Source organism: Tachysurus fulvidraco, chromosome 1 (assembly GCF_022655615.1).
Source record: "Tachysurus fulvidraco isolate hzauxx_2018 chromosome 1, HZAU_PFXX_2.0, whole genome shotgun sequence".
NCBI lineage: Eukaryota > Metazoa > Chordata > Actinopteri > Siluriformes > Bagridae > Tachysurus > Tachysurus fulvidraco.
In genome coordinates this window covers 24,980,869-24,998,878 of record NC_062518.1, presented here as the reverse complement: position 1 = coordinate 24,998,878, position 18,010 = coordinate 24,980,869, and the positions used below count along the sequence as shown (strand labels likewise).

General features: G+C 38.0%; 1 protein-coding gene across 5 annotated transcripts in view; it reads left to right on the top strand.

Annotated features, from left to right (window-relative positions):
- Positions 1 to 18,010, top strand: part of astn1 (astrotactin 1) — a 223,503-nt gene that overhangs the window by 27,697 nt on the left and 177,796 nt on the right. For all 5 annotated transcript variants that reach the window (XM_027132844.2, XM_047818340.1, XM_047818320.1 and 2 more), the window contains exon 2: positions 17,407 to 17,597. In XM_027132844.2, the coding sequence (XP_026988645.1) occupies positions 17,407 to 17,597 (191 nt within the window). The remainder of the gene's footprint in view (positions 1 to 17,406; positions 17,598 to 18,010) is intronic.

The window sequence follows — 18,010 nt, the reverse complement described above, 5'->3', positions numbered from 1 at the left end:
TAGATTTCTGTTTATTTTTCTCTGCTTATGTCTGCTAGATTTTCTTCTTATCAATGTCAGGTTAAATCAGTACCTATCACTTTGGGTTGCACAATTTTGTCAAGAGCACTGAGCCGTTTGATCGTTTCTGGAGAATACCTTGAAGGAGATCTTGCTAGACTGTAGCATGTGGAGTCTGAACTTCATGATTAGTGTTGTTTCTGTGGTGCAGTTACTGTAGCATTGCAGATATAACAATAGCACTTTTTTATTAGTAATAGTAATTTTTGAAGGGACTCTGGACTATGGCATAGTTTTTTGAGGTACTGGCACAAAAAAATAGAAACTGTAAAATGGTCAGTAAAATACGTTACCTGATGTGAATGATTTTTTGTTCAGTGTACCCTAAGTCAATTAAATGTTTTAAATGAGCATAGTGTAGAGACTTCTAGTGTAGGTTCCGTGGTTTAATCAGTAGTGTTTAAGCAGCAGTAGTGTTTTGAGCCCTCTTTTCACATAAAAAAAAGCAAAACAAAACGGTGGTACATATGGACACTAACTGCTGCTCACATTTAATGTAAAACTATAATATTAATATTAAGACAAACTGAATTTGTCACCTTAAAAAGATGACCTCATATATAAAAAAATCTATAAAATTAGGCTATTAATAGCTTTTTAAAAATGTATTCACTTTAAAACTGTTTTTTTTTTTCTTTCCAAGATGCCTTTTGCACTAGATATTTGGAACAGTGTGAACTTTTTGTCAGTACGGTTCAAGTACGGTTTACTGAAAATGTTGACTTCAACTATTGCATCCACCTAAAAGGTCACATAACACCTACTGTAATCCTGAGCAAGTAAAATCAGCAATCATGCTAATATTGTCTTTTAGACTCAATAATCTCTTTTTACATTATGTGTATACCTGTGTATCATATATATATATATATATATATATATATATATATATATATATATATATATATATATATATATATATATATATATATATATAACACACACACACACACACACACACACACACAGGTATATATACACATAATATAATACAGCCAAAATATAATGGTGGAGCTGGAAAAATGGCAGGAAGTAAGTAGGAGGTTTCAAAACATATCATAGACAGCACAATTGTCCTTATTCTCTTTTGGGGGAATCTGGGTTGTCTGTCTAGACTGAGTCAGATCTTTGCTTAGCTAAAATTACCTCAAGTGGTATCTCTGTGCTCTTTCTGAAAAGGATTTAACCCCATTAACCAAATATGATTTAATGAAAGGTGGCATCAGTCTAGTATCTGGTATCAGTCTCGGGCCAATATAGACCAGAAATGCTGGACTGGATATCAGATGAAGGAAAAAATGAATCCAGTCAAACACTGTACCAAATCTAACCTGAAAATTCAGAGAACTGCATTTAGCACATTGTAATGTAAAGCTGCTTGAAGTAAGTCACGCCATAGTAACATTAATAATAAAAAAACATGTCATAATAGAAATCAGCTGCTGGAAGTTTCCTCCAAATCCTCAGCGATAGTCAGCTGGATAAACTAGACACAATCACAAGGCAATACACAAAGCAATACAAAGCTCTTCCTGGTTTATTCAGTCAGGGTTACAGAAATGGTTGGAAAGTGTAAAGCTGCAGATATATAAGCTAATACTTATTGACAGCATGGCTAGCTAACAGCACAATAGGAAACTGAGTCTGTTTTTTTTTTTTAATGCCTGGAAATGAATGCCTGTCAAATCCAAACAGTGAAAGCTTGTCCAGAACGATCACGATTAACTAATGCTAATCTCATTTCAGTTAAACATCCCATTTTTTTAAAGATTACAGTAGTAGTAAGGTCAAGATTGATATTTTACAAATGATTTGTTGATATAACAGTTGAAATAGTGGACAGTTTCAATATCTGGGAGTAGAGGTCTTCTCGGGTCTAAAGAAATGACCCAAATCACTTTTTACCCAAACCCGACTTGCATTATTTATTTATTTATTTATTTATTTATTTATTAAGAAAGACCCGACCTGAGACAAACTCGAAAAAATTAGACCCGAGTCTGACCCGACCCGTTGGCAATTTTCTTTAACCCGACTGGACCCGTGTGTAACTCTACACTAAAGTAACCGCTACAGAGTGGATTCAAAATTGATTGACAGGTCTGTTTCAACGAAAATTAGCTTACCGCCAGCCACACGTCGCCAGCCACATGTCGCAAGCGGCTTGGCAAACAGAGGAGAGGTTGGAAGAGGACTCGAGTCGATGCACACACACGATATACAGTCTTCTCGTATCCGTTCGGTAAAAATACATTCATTATGGACTTTCAGAAAAGAAGTCATCTTTGTGAATGTCGGTTATTCGCAAACTCAAAGGACTTAATGTCGCTCCTCGATTATTACTGCTACTTTATCAAAGCATTATTCAATCAATTTTATTGTTTTGTTCAACCTGTTTTTTCGACATGCTTTCTGTCAAAAGTATGGTCAAACTCACAAAGGTGTCCAATATTGCTGCAAACGTTATAGGTGTTATTTTGTCTGAGTGTTATTTTGAATGTTTCTTGACATGTGTGTATTATGTAATATTATTATATTATGTTTATGTTGTGTTTGTCAAACAAGTGCAGTGTCGTGGAAAAGAATTTCCCCCTTTGGGGACAATAAAGTATAAAGTATAAGTATTTTAATCAATTTTACAAATTAATATTAGAAATATCGGAGATAGAGTTCATATAATATTAATCGAAAATGGTTCTGAGTCACATTCAGATTTGAAAATTTGAAATAATAGAAAATATCTTAATGTATTTTTGTCTTTCAGCAGTAGTTCAGCAAGAAACACAGGAAAATCTTTCGTCCATTGAACAACTTATTGTTGTGTCTCAAATACTTACGTGCTGTTCTAGACCAATCTATACATAAACCTTTCCTGTTGCCTTCAGATCTAGCACAATGTCTGTTTTGCTTAGCAGCCTTCTGGATTTTGTAGATTAGGAAATATTTTTTAGTGTAAAGTCAGAATTTTACTTTGGCAGTAGAAAGTCTGAAAGAGAGGCAGAGCTCCCCAGTGTCTTTAACGTCGCTGTACATGAAATGGCTAAACTCTTTAGGTTTCAGCTTGATAACTCATGGACAGGGATGATTCGGCTCTGACATTCCTTCTGATGAATGCGAGCAATGCTCTCGTTACTGCTTCTGTGCACACAAAAATCACACACCAATCACAATGAGGCTGACATACATTCTTATAACAATTCAACACTTCCCACTAGACTGGGAAATGCTGAGGTGTTACAGTAGACCTATATTACAAATCAGGGTCTGTATTCATGAAAATGTATTCTTAGTGTAAAGAGTTGCTCCTAGTGAAGAAAATCGAAGAAAGTTCTTAGAAATGTGGTCGTTTCCCATTGAATTTAAAGAGAAGATCCTAGTACAGATAAAGGTTCTTCATGAAGCATCTTAAAAGAGCTCATGAGGTCAAAAAGTATTAGGAGTAGTGAGGAGGACTTTCTTTAGCAGTGGGGAAAATGGCCGAAAGGTGAAGAGAGAGAAGAAATGTATTGTATACAATATTTAATAATGATAGTGAGTTAATAAGATGCTACAGATTAGAGTGTGTAGGGATTATTTTGGTGACAATTTGGTGATAATATCATATATATTCTGCCGCTATGACGTTTAGAGACACGCTAAAGTCTCCAAAACAGAGCCGAAATGCTATAGCGGCGCAAATATTTGAATATAATCCAAATTCTCTCTCACTCACTCATTTTCTACCACTTATCCGAACTGCTCGGGTTCGGATCTCAGGCGTCATCGGGCATCAAGGCAGGATACACCCTGGACGGAGTGCCAACCCATCACAGGGCACACACACTCTCTCATTCACTCACACACTACAGACAATTTTCCAGAGATGCCAATTAACCTACCATGGACTGGACCGGACCGGGGAGGAAACCGGAGTACCCGGAGGAAACCCCCGAGGCACGGGGAGAAAATGCAAACTCCACACACAAGGTGGAGGCGGGAATCGAACCCCCAACCCTGGAGGTGTGAGGCGAACGTGCTAACCACTAAGCCACCATGCTCCCCTGTAGGAAATTTCTAAATACAAAATGTCAAATGAAGCTTGATTGATGTGCAACAGAACCTGATTAATATGGAGGACATGTGATCATTCTGTCACCTCTTAGTAGAAGTAGACTTGTGCTACTTTTAGACCATCTAATCTATTACTCTGCCCACAGTGTGCAAAGCTGGTTCAAATGCCAGTGTGTTGATCTACTGGCACTGAAATGTGGAAATTATACTGCACATCATTCTCACTGAAGCCTCCTCACAGCGTGTTCCCTAGGCTTCATGCAATGCAGGTTTATTGTTGTTCTTCACCCGAAAGAGGAGTCTCGCAAAAAACCCTTCCCTATACCTGCGGCTTCAGGTTCCATATGATGAATGAAAAGATTTGTGCAGGAAGTGTGGAATTTCCTGCAATGATATGCAATTACTCGAAACCATTACAAGTATTATTTTTTTCTATGTTCCTGATGGGCATGGCTGTGTCTCAGGAGCTATGCATAAAACACTGGCTCATTTTCAACTAATTAAAGTTTCTCTAGTGTTGGCTGATTGTGCTCCATCACTGACTGTTGTTGGATAGGGATTCATTTCTACGTGGGACATTCTGTTTATAATGAGTACTAAGTTGTCTACTCTGTATTTGCATTAAGAGAAGGCATGCAGAAGAGTACATTTGCAGAATAAATCAATAAAAACTGCTTGCATAATTTATCACTGACTGATTTTGTTTATGGTTGAATCAGATCATCAGCTACTATTAAATCTTGCAACCGAACCCGTCAGTAATTTTCAGACATTTGGCACACGTATTTATGTTACCTAAAGGTATTTGTCATAGTAATGGTTCCCTTTCAAAGCATCCATGGTGGCATCATTTAATATATATTTTGTCTCTATCACTCAGGGTTTGGAAAATGATTTGCATCAGTAATATAGTTGTTTGGTGCCACTGTTAGTGTGACGAATGTCTTGCAATTATTAGCCTTGTGTTTGAAATATGGTCATACATGCTGAGTGATGACTACGTGTAATTGAGTCTGCTGAAAAAAAAATACCTTTCAAGAGACAGCAGCAAGATTTACAGGCATTGTTGTGGTCTTTAGCAATGCAGTTATACTGTAGCTTTATATTGTGAACAATCGAGTATATACAGTACACAGCACTTCTTCCCATTGTCGTCTCTGCTGCCGCTCAGCTGGGGTCGTGTGAGGTCGTGATTTAATTAACAACTAAATTACAGCGAAGGCGAGTGGAAGAGGTTTGTAACTTCCTCTTGTTGTCTATAATTTGTCCTGGCATCATGGATGGATGCGTGTGTTAAACAGTTGCACTAGCATCGACATGACATTGTTCACGAACTGGAACAAACAAGCAAAGACAGGAAAATAATCAACAAAAAATACTCCAAGACAAACAAGAAAAAGACCCGGTGGCCTTGAGATGTGTGTACCGAGTGTTGTTTAGGGACCCAAGTGGATTCAGCAGTCAGGGCACTGAGCAGGAAGTCGCCATTTTAATGGCTGTCTGTCTCTCAGTCGCAAAATCCCCCCAGTGCACTGAAAGTTCGCTCGCCAAAAAATCCCACAATGCACCGCAATAACCAGGGAACATCTCGCTGGAAGTGACATAATTCTACAAATATAAGTAGCTTCTTCTTGTTGTTGTAGCTCTCACATGCAAATACTGATGTTGTTAGAAGTTCTGTATACGGTTTGTTCGAGTCGAACGACTTTTAAGTGTTTAATCAACGAACCAAGAATCTACCGATGAGCCTACACTCCAGCTAGAAGAATCAGGACAGAAATGCGTACGATTAAGCGAACACATTTATATGGCTTTCTAACTTAAATATTTTATGTGTTTGGGTTTCTGCAGTGACTAATGAGGAAATTAGAAGAGTCTTTAGTGTCCCAACTCATGTACAGTACACCATGTACTGAGTCACGAGCTAGGGAGGTGATTGAGACACAGGCATGGAGATCATGGAAAACCTTAAAAGGCTAAGGCCATGAATATAAACAGGAAGTGTGTATGCAGACACACTACACTTCTTTCCAGGCTACCATCTAGTATCAAATATCAGATTTAGAGTCAAAGTTTTTGTATTTGTAGGCTGTACAGGAAGCTGCTGTGTTTAGCTTTGTTTTGGATTTATTTCCTGCTATAAAAGGTATGTCAGGAAGAAGGCCACAGGAGTAATGTCATTTCGTACAGCGAGCTCTCATATGCCGTGAGTTATCGAACTTGAGCGGAAGTCGTGCAGGGTAACAAGACTTGCAGTCCTTTCTAAGCGCTCATGCTGTGTTAAGCTCGGTTGCTTTCGATTGATTCTCAGTCCCCAAATGCTGCATCGATTTAAGGAACCCTGTTCCTTTTTTTTTTATTATTTTACTTCTTTTTTGTCTTTCTTTTTTTTTGAAGTGATTAGGGCATGGCGATAAAAGTGAATGCTATTTATTTCCGCCTGAGTCACTCTGATGTCAGCTTTTCTCATCACTGGCTGGATGACAGGTAGCCAACGTGAGCCTACATTTTTTCTTCTGCTTGAGTAATTTTAGAAGATTACCTTCAATTTTCTTCTTAAGCCATGATTGTCTTAAAATGGGATAGCATGGGGGTGTTCTTGCTCGGTGAAGTTTTTCGTTTTGAAGGATCGTTGCTTATGCGGCTATTCTAGGAGCTGGTTGCAATTGCTCTCCTGCTGAAGATAAAGAGCCGGTCCTGTAGTCGCGATTGCTTTAGGGGGATTCTATGCAATAATCATAACGCTTATTCACCACTGTTTATAGAAAGTAATCATAATGTGGTACGTTAGTCATAGAGAACATCTCACCATGCCTCTGTTTCAAAATTCCATCCCTCCGGCAGCTGTATCGACAGCAAACAATGCGACTGTGCCCTGCTTATTTTCAGCTACATAAATCCTCCCAAAAGAACCGTTCCCACCTGCACCAAATTACTGTTTCTCCACTCTTTCAGCCAAATTGTATGAGGAGTCAATAACTATGATCTGTGTGCTGAAGCAACATGGTGCAGCCGGAAAAAAAAACGGGATATTCTGTTGTTTTTTTACTGGCTGTGGTTAGAAAGCAAGTCTCCTGAGGTCACCGTTTCACTACATCACCCTCTTCCAACTTGATCCAAGCTTATTAGAGTCCTCGACGGTTCTGGTTCAAAAAAGGCAAACAAGCTTTTACTGTACCATCTGTTCTACACCACTGCTGAGCAATGGCACCGCAGTACAACAAGAAAAGCGTGCTTTAATTACATCCCCCAGCACTTATTTATTTTATTTTTCAAAACTTTACAGTATAATCAGCATCAAAACACATTTATTACAACATGACTTGAAGTTTCTTTGTTGCACGTTTACTGCTCAGGAATTAAAACTCCTTCAGTGCTAGTTTCCTTAAATCACAGTTTATCTTGGCTAAGCAGACCTGCCAGCCTTTACACAGGTTGTGCTGGAGCATGATGATGGTTCATTCTAACTTACTCTAAAAGTTTTTTTTTCCCTCTTATAAAGTGGCAGATAAGCCAGTCGAGACGTGAATCCGGTATGATTGACACTCGCATTGTATTTTTAAACTCCATTGTGATCTGACCCTCACTGAACGCCCTTGGATCAGTTTATATTAATTCTCTCATTCTACTATGTTACTGTTTCTACAGTAACAGCTTATACACATAATCTAAGCCTATTTTTGTACAACAGAAGAAGTAAAACTTACAATGATTTTTTTTTTTTTGGTGACTTTCTTTTAACAACTATGTGTGAGTGAGTATCAGTTGGAAGCTCAGTGCTTTAGAATATTCAGAACAGATGAGTTTACTACTATACTAAAGGCTATTAAATCTTGATTCCTAACACAAGCTCTGGTCCATTTTCACTTTCACAGAACCGATTTTAACTAGCGGTGAAACGCACAGAATGAGATGTACAGTATCCCATCTGCCTGTGTTTAATTTAATTGAATACATTTTTTTTTTTTTGGAAATGGAAACCACATAGAATTCTCACAGTCCACATGAGATCACTTCTTCCCCTGTGAGATCCACCGCTTGCACGATTTTCCTTTGATGCCTTACATATTTTTAGCACACGGAAATGTGAACTATCGCTCACGAAGCCGGAAGCAACGTAGATCAGAGGCTTTAATTTGGTTAGGGTGTATAGAGTTGTGGTTAAGAACAGACATAGGTGACTTTTTTGTCCATTTTCCAGAGAAAGTTATATTTCAGCCTTTTCTTTATTTAACTGTATAGATTTTTTTTTTTTAAATGTAATTCGAACCTGTACGGTATATGTGATATACTTTAAAACATAAAAGATGTTCAATATCAGAAAACATGAAAGAAGGAAATTTGCTAGAATTTATCCAGCTGGTTATTTCAAACACTAAACGTCGATACGTCAGATCTATAAGTGAAATGGAATCGTGCGTGATTACGAGAATGGCATTGTGCATGCTCATTGTTTAAAGGAAATGATTCAGTGTAGCCCAACCTCTTATTACTATCTGCACTGCTGATCACAAATATACCCAAAATATTCAACTCTGTAATCTTATATCTTTTTTTTTTTTTTTTTTTTTGGCCATTCAATGGCTTAGTCCTTATGAGCTTTTTGGGAACCTGGACTGTTAATACTGTTTAATAACGGAACTGCAGCAGTCTAGGCTTTTCCAGCACTGCTAAACACCTACAGGCTGTTTATAAAGGCTAAATGTACTGTATACCATGTTTTTTTCTGTTGAAGGTCAGAGACTGTCAAGAAGAAGAAGACATCAGACAATTATGCCTTTGCTAAGCAATTTGATTAACTGCTATAAAAAGCACCGCTATTATGGCAGTTTAAATTAAAGAAAAGTTGTCTCCTGCCTCCACAAAGCAGCTCTGAAAAGACTCGTTACGGCTTTGTCGACGGATGGCCTGCTTTCATCCACTTGCTGTGTTTGCCTCCTACTGGTACGAGCCAGCCACTGACACACTCGCCTTGCTGTAGCTGTGTATAAAACATTAAAGAATTACTATCGCTCTTCTACAGCTTTCAGAATCATCCTGAAAAAAACACAAACAAACCCTGCTTCACCACAGCTTTGAGTCTCTCTGTACTTCTGTGTCAGAGACACACCAGCTATCACACCAGCTCCCCAAGGATTGTGTATTTGTAGAATATGCAGATACTTTTGACCAAGATTTGGTTCTTCTCATGCACCTGCACTTGTGTAGTGATGTACAGCCTAAAGAACAGCACTGTAGTAGATGTCAGAAAGATCACACTACTGTACGTCTCATTACGTACAGTACACTGCTTAGTAGGAGCTGTAGGCTACATTCAGACCCCAAGAGCTCATTTTATACAAAGAGCTCATTTCTGTGTGGATTGTGTGTGCAGTCTGTGGGCGTGATGAGGGTGATTTCCAAAGAATAAATGTGTGATAATTGTGCAAACTGTTTAAAGCGTAATACAAACGTGTATGTGAACAAAAAAGTTTTCTCAGGCTCTTTGAGCGTTAGAATAGAAGTGGCACGTATGATATCTCACCCTGTCGGGGATTGATCTGCATGGTCAGCCAGTGAATCATGGGATTGTTGTGGATGGAGCTGCCTGGAGACCGTCATGCCTTCTTTGAACAAATGTTGCGTCATTTAGCTGTGTGGTCTGGTCTTTATCACCAATCATCAAGACTTTGACAGGAAGGAATTAGTGTTGGGTATGTGGTGAACTCAGAGTTCACGATGACCCATTAGTTCCTGTTGTAGAAAGGACATTATTTACATTTACAGTATTTACTGTCCTGTGTCACCCAAGTGAGGATGAGGTTCCCTTCTGAGCCTGGTTCCTCTCAATGTTTCTTCATGTAAAGAGGCGGTTCTAGGATTTCATCTTTAGGGGTTTTAGCCCTCAGTGAGAATTTAAAAGAGAATTTAAAACAAGAAGAGTTTTATATTATATATTATATGACTACATAGTAAGCCAAAAGTTATGGTATTATTAAATGGCAAAAGTGGACACCAAAATGTTATGCATGATGTAATGGTCAGTCTCAAATCAGATCAGTTCATGTATGTGTGCATTCTCTACAAACAGTGTGTCCAGTGAATGCAGTCATTAATAAACAAATATTCACAAGACAAAGACCAAATAAATAAACGTTATTTTTTTTTACGGATTGTTTGCATTAATATTTTGTTTGTGCTATCGACTCTGGTAATAAGAATAGTGAAATTTCACTGCTTTTGATTGCCGTCTTTGCGTCTTTCCGCCGATTAACGTTATAGATAAACGCCTCCAGCTCTGACTGCGCGTGCACGCTGCGCGTACCTGTGCTTCTCCATTCAAATAAAGCAGACAGCTGATGACTCACTTTTGAAAGGCTACAACGCACGTGTGTAAAAGTAAAGTAAATACATTCGCATTTGGATAAAACTGATAAATAATTTTCTTTCCCATCGACGACATGTCCATTTTTTATTTTTGAAAGTAAAAATTATACTTATAGTTTTACGGTGGCTGAGACCACAGACAGGGGGAGCCAAGCTAAAACCGCCTAGAACCGCCCCTGTTCATGTAATTTATTCATTTATTTATTTTTATATTTATTTATTATTATTATTATTATTATTATTATTATTTCTTTTTTCGCTTTTGTTTCTATGTCTGTAAAGCTGAATTGAATTGATCTTAATATATGAACATTGTTGAATAGGCTGCATTTCTGTTGTCTTGTAAGTGGTATTTTGCCAGTTGTAATAATTTTATTTGCCACCTTGGGACATTGGACATTACGATTGGACTTCCTCATGATAGTGTGTCTTTAGTTTGCTCATTCAGAGCAAGTAATACTCATAAAAACTCTCATTGGTACAGTTCTGGTTCTGACTGGCTACTGGTTAAGACCCCAAGAAAAGTTGTCTCCTGCCTAGCATACTAACATTTATTGATAACTCTTCAACATGTTGATTAAAACATTTTAAAGCAGAGATTAGCATAGTCAGTGCTATAGATTGGCACGAACACACTGATTTGATATCAGTCCATAGAAGGGCTCAGCTTTACAGCTGTAATTTTAAATGGAGAGATGGCTAAAGCGAAGGACAATATGGTAACCTTGATGCTGAGGCTGTTTTTTTTTCCAGCTGTTTGTGTCACACAGAGCTGAAAAGATTCTTATTTGACTCTGTGTTATTTAATTTTTTCCCCACGTTTCCCTCCGAGGCTACTGCAGTGCTCTAATTATCATTTTAATATTTACATTTCTTGATGTATATGTGCATTACTCTAAAGCGAGTGTGCTCATGAATTAATGTCAAACTGACCAAGGTCTCCTCTGCCGCTGTTATGGCTCACTTTGTGCTACAAGAGCTTTTCACCTGAAACATTTTTCACCATTCATCATCGGAAACAACATGCAGTATGATGTCTGGTATATAATATTGTTTCTGATTGACACCCTTTCCTCTTTCCTCCAGCACTTTCAAATGCATCGAACGAGTTGCCTCCAGAGAGGAATGTGGATGATTTATACAATTAATTATTTCAGAATCCAATATTGCCGGAAAATAACATTCCACATCTTGTGTATGTTGACAGTGTTTACTTTACTATCAGGAACGTCAGGATGAAAAATTGTTTTTGCAAGAAAACGTTCAGACATCGGACTTCTCGGCTGGTCAGCATGGTAGATCACGTAGTGCACGAGGGACTCGGATGTAAACGTGGACTTACTTTACCTCCCTACAGGACTCCTAGTGTCTCTAACTAAACCCTAATGCTAATATTATACCATAGCAGGCGGGCTAACCTAGTAGCTTAATGGTTAAACCCTTCTGGATGAATCACTTTGGATAAAGCCATAAAATGCAAACTTTGTCACAGTGGTCAGACGTTTTCATTCCAAAATTATTATTCATTCATATTATATCATTATTGTTCACACATATTAACATTTTATGACAAAGCTAATTGTTTTTTTACACTTGATATTATTTTTGTTAGTGTTGGAGGATTTGCCTGCTCTAAAAAAAATACATAGAACTTCAGTTGATTAGTGTGGAAGAAAAGAGTCTGCATATATATTAGATTATATATATATATATATATATATATATATATATATATATATATATATATATATATATATATATATATATATTTTTTTTTTTTTTTTTTTTTTACAGCTGTACCCAAAGCATGCCACAATCAAACTAGATGAAAATGTATCCTGATTTTTATGCTGTAAGGGACGACATGAGCCTCACTGGTGCAAATGTATTCAGTAATTCAAAAAAAAAAAAAGTGATGGAATGTAAATGGTGGAAAGTCTCATTTTCAACTGGTCTCTGTACACAGCAGGTGTTAATTTAACGCTCATGAGATGTCTCTTGAACGTTGTTGGCTGCCACACGATGATTGAAGGAGGACACTTCGTTCCAGACTCAGTGTCTCTCAGTAGATTCCTGACTAGCTGTTACATCGCATAGTCAGACAGTGGACATGGATAATAACACTGCTGAAATATTCTGATTGGACATTCTGACCATATTACAACTGAAGCTGGTTCTTTCTCTACTAAACACTTTAGTAAATGAACCTTCAAGCAATGAAATGAGCTCGGCAATGACCAGAACATGCAGGTAAAACCAATAATGTTATCATGCGTGTCCATGTACACGTTGGCCTGAGTAAAGCTCTCAGCATATGGTTTAGTACAGTATCAAGATCCTGAAGCTCCTGCTGTCATTATAGCACACTGGTAAAATGACACGTGAACAATTGGCGATTTATCTGTTGACCTTCCAGACGATGTATTTTACATTACCTCCGGAAATGGACAGGTGATCACAGGACCATGAACTCCCATTTTCATCATCTTCCTCGGAGCTAATCATCCAACATGCAATATTAAACACAGCACGAAAACCTTAACAAATTACCATTTGCTAGCAATTGCATTTAATGCTCCTGGTGTTGGATTGCATGGCAAAGCAGGTCTGACTTTGACTGATTGCTCGCTTGTGCACTGTTATTCAGGGGGAAAATTGGCACCATCGGTGAAATATACCTTGAAACAAGCCAGAGAAAAATAAAATTTGATCTTCAGGGGACGTGAGTTACTGCAGTCCTGAGATTACTGAAAGTTTAATAGATGACAAATCATGTTAAAACTAGATAAACTGATCAAATTTGAACACTTTGCAGAATCGTTTGCAGTGTGTGTCACCAGATTTCTTTAAACATCGCTCATCATCATTATGTCCCAAAAGCCTCCATTCATAGGGGAATTTTTTTATTTTTAAATTTTTTCGCTTTTTTTTTTTTTTTTTTACAAGATATTCTAATTTCTAATATCCCTAATAGGGTCATTTCCCCAGTGTATAGAGAGATTTGGAAACTATGATGTCAATTTATGTGTGTCATCATTTGACTTGAGATATGTTTAATAATAGTGATATGTTATAGTACTGCTATAGTTTGACTGTATGTTTGGGGTTGTTAAGTTATTTTACAAGTCACCTGTTCCTAATTGCCTGTTAATTATCAAGTCTATATATTTCATCCGCATTGCATCTACTGTAGCTTCACGAAGTCCTCGTCTTTTCTTTCTCTGTGTTTTATGTGTCCTGTCTCTTATTTGGTGTTTTCAGTTTTTTCTTTTGCTGTGTCATGTTTCTATAGTAGTTCCTGTGATTCTACCCCTGCTATGTTTTATTTTTTTTCTTATTAAATCATATTTTTGTTATCCCTCAATTGGGTCTGTTTTTAATTCTTTTTAACATACGAGTAGATCAGATTATTTGATCCTTTTTAACACACGAGTAGATCAGATTTTTTATCCTTTTTAACATGAGTAGATCCCAGTAGACCTTCATAATTACAGTACCAAGTCATCTTAATAACTACCAAGTCACCTTCATAACTACCATCACACCTTCATAACTACAATGTCACCTTCATAACTACAAAGTCACCTTCATTACTACCACGTCACCTTACTAACTATAATGTCACCTTCATAACTACAATGTCACCTTCATAAGTGAAAGTGACGTGACATATGGCTAAGTACGGTGACCCATACTAAGAATTCGTTCTCTGCATTTGACCCATCCAAAGTGCACACACACACTTTGGTCCAGTGGCTTTTTAAAGCCTGATTGCATCATTAATTTACCAGGATGATTTGGCCCAAACCAGTTCAAACCAGTTCCCTGTCTCAGTTTCAGAGCATTTGGACTGTACACGATTTCCAATTGAAGGTGCCAGTTATGAAGTTAACTCTCAGTGGTCTCATTATCGAGTACTTCTGCTATATAGTTGCACTGCATCGGATGCAGCAATGTGGCTGGAATTTTTAAACACCTCCATGTCACAGCTAATCTGGGAATTGCCTTCTATCAGGCTTTAGCTAACAGTCTGCATTAACCATTAATGAGGCACAAGGTCAAGCATCTCTGTCATGACTATCCCTACTGAGAGCAACTGCAAAGCCGAGTTATTTTTACTGGAGTTTTGGCAGACCCAAAAAAAGTAAAAAAAAAAGTTTGTATACTGATTGGTTGTGTGAATAGTGTTCACCTCATTTAGCCAACCCAACTCTACTCTAACTAACAAGGTACACATCACTTCCAACCACATGGTTGGCATCACTTTAGTCTTATTGCTACCTTTCTAAAAAATGGAAAGCATCTGCTGACCTCATTAATGGTCTCCTTTATGAGCCTTTACAGGTTGCCTTGGAATCAACACATTGGCTAAAAGAGTTCTGGCAACAGTTTTGTCACAACTATCCAGAGTGGGTTCACCTTATGGTTGAATTTCAGATTTTCAGATGAACTTTGAGAATCACTGTCAGTTGACCTGAATAAAGGTGAGCCTGATGAAACATTCCATACTGTGAGCGGTACAGTATGTTCACTGTAGAATTATTTACACTGGATGGCAGACACTCAATCTTCAGACCATTACTACTGCTGCAATGGAGGAAAAACACATTGGGTTCACTGACCCGCCGAGTCCTGTACAAAATCATCATGGACTGGATGGGATGGAGCACCCATATTTTACGTTGTCACAGCGGTCAGTATGAAATGCTTCTACCGTTTGCTCAGATGTTGTACAGCTAGTGAACAGTTAATTAGGCTTAATTAGGCAGAATATGGGCAGATGTAGTTCAGTGGTTAAGTCACTGAACTGCTGATAGAAAGGTTGTGTGTTTAAACCCCAGCACGGTCAAGCTGCTACTGCTGTGTCCTGGAGCAAGGCCCTTAAACCTCAACTGCTCACTTGTGTAAGTGTATGTCTCCTGTGAGATATGTTTGTTCTTGTGAATGCATTTTTGTTGTATTGTTTTTTTTTTTTTTATTAAATAATTCAACCAGAGACATTGAAATAAATAAGCTGCATAAAAAATATCCATAAATTACTCTGATATCTGGCCACATCTTCAGTTTCTTCCTGAATGTCCTTCTTCTAAATTGTTTTGCTGTATTATATTGACATTTAGAACAAGACACAACAAGAGGTCAAGTCTTATTCCCGGTAGTAATTAAACTATTGCATATGGATTTTGTTTTAATCAGAATTAATTAATTCACAAGCCCTTTTGAAATAATTGTTAATCAACAAAATAATAAAATCCAAATGGCATCAGACTAATTTGGAAATTTCAGAAAAATGCATGAAGGAAGTGTGTTTAGGCAAGGGCCAAATAGAGGAACAGCAGTAATTATTTGCAGCAGTAATTATTTGGGTTTGTTAGAACATTTTCCCCATATGTTCCATCATTAATAATAGTGTCACAGCAAAACAGGCATGTGGGAGTATGAGGAGGGGAAGTGCGAGCACACAAGTGTCGTCATTTGCGTTGGTTGAGCAAGCTCTAGAGGCATTTTGAATAGATTAACTTAACAAGGTGTTTTTCCAAACCCAAACAGAGGTGTTAAAGTATCGAGCAAAAAAGAGAGTGTTAGAGAGATTTCTTAATTTCCTGAATCACATAATATTTAATAACAGTAGTTATTCTGATTCTTTTAATATTAGTTATTATGTCAGAATAACACATTCATTCATTCATTCATTTTCTACCGCTTATCCAAACTTCTCGGGTCACGGGGAGCCTGTGCCTATCTCAGGCGTCATCGGGCATCGAGGCAGGATACACCCTGGACGGAGTGCCAACCCATCACAGGGCACACACACACTCTCATTCACTCACACACACACTACGGACAATTTTCCAGAGATGCCAATCAACCTACCATGCATGTCTTTGGACCGGGGGAGGAAACCGGAGTACCCGGAGGCACGGGGAGAACATGCAAACTCCACACACACAAGGCGGAGGCGGGAATCGAACCCCCAACCCTGGTGGTGTGAGGCGAACGTGCTAACCACTAAGCCACCGTGCCCCCCAGGATAACACAATACATGAATAAATATGCAAACAAAAAAAATGACACCAGTAATGTCATTACATCTAAATTTTGTCACTGCACTACTCACTGCATTCATAAATGTGTCTCACACCTCATGCTTCATAGCCTTTCAAGCATACTGTATGTGTTATTTCTGCCAATGTCGAAATGCTTTTAAAACCCATTGCACTGTTCACAGCTCCAGTTTTGTGTTTAAAGTTTTGAAATGCCTTTCTAACAAGACACTACTGACTGCATACCCCACTTATACATGGGAAACGATTGTCTTGTGACTCCTAATGCTTTTTAATTATATGTCTGTACCTTTTCCATGTAATACTTTTTCACGCCCTCTTCTGTCAAACCAAACAGCACTCAGCAGTCTCACCCACGTTTTAAAGTGCTTTGGAGGTTCCAAATGCCTTCCGTTGTAGAAATCTTGCACTCTGCTGCATTTTTCCATCCCATCATTCTACCTGGCTATGAAAATAATACTAGAAAAAAGAAACGAAACATGCTAAAGAGCTTAGGTCCAAGTATAAGAGACATAACAGGTTTTAAAGTCTAGATGGCTTTGTTACATTTATTACATTAGTACTTGATTGAGATTGACAATAGAGTTGTAAGAACAAGCCTATTATGCATTTTTTACTCCTTACCAGTTTCTTTAGTATAGATTTAAACTTTTTTGGATAATTTACGTTGTACTAAATGGTTAATAATCTCTATACTAAACTATCTGTAATCTGTATTTTTTTTATTTTCTTTAACATTGTATCTAACTACACTCTAGCTACACATTTAAATGACCATTTTGCCCCAGAATTAGTAAAGGCAATCTATCTACAGTACTATGCTTAAATGATTACTAAGAGCAGCAGCATGTTTGTGTTTTTGCAGAGATTTCAGGGAGCTCAGAGGACATAGCTTTGGTGCGCTGGAGGCAGCAATGGCTGGAGAACGGGACTCTGCTTTTCCACATCCACCATCAGGATGGCAATCAGAATGCTGCAGGCGTGGACACCACCGTAGACCCAGCTAGTGACACGGCAGCTGAGGAAGAGCTGCGCATTTTGCACATCTCTGTGATGGTAGGCCCTGCAAAGAGAGACAAATACACGCTAGTCAAGAAAAAATTGTTCCATTCTGCTTCAGATAATCTGATTAATCTCTGCTTTCTGTTGTTTGCCCTATGAGGGACATCTGTTTTAATGATACTAATAATCCACTATAACACTAACATTCAGGCAGCATAGTGGCATCACAGGTAGCACTTCTATCTCAAACCTTCAGGGTTCCCAGTTCCATCCTGAGCTTTGGTTACTGTTTTGATTTTCTGTCCATGCACTAACTGTGTCTGCGTGGGTTTCATTCCAAAACATGCTGGCAGGTAATTTGGCAGCTCTAAATTTGCCTCATGAATGATTGATGAATAATGAACAACTACAAACAATGGCAAGGAGTGAGGCAGGGTTAGTGCAAATAGACCTCGGCGTAACAGAAA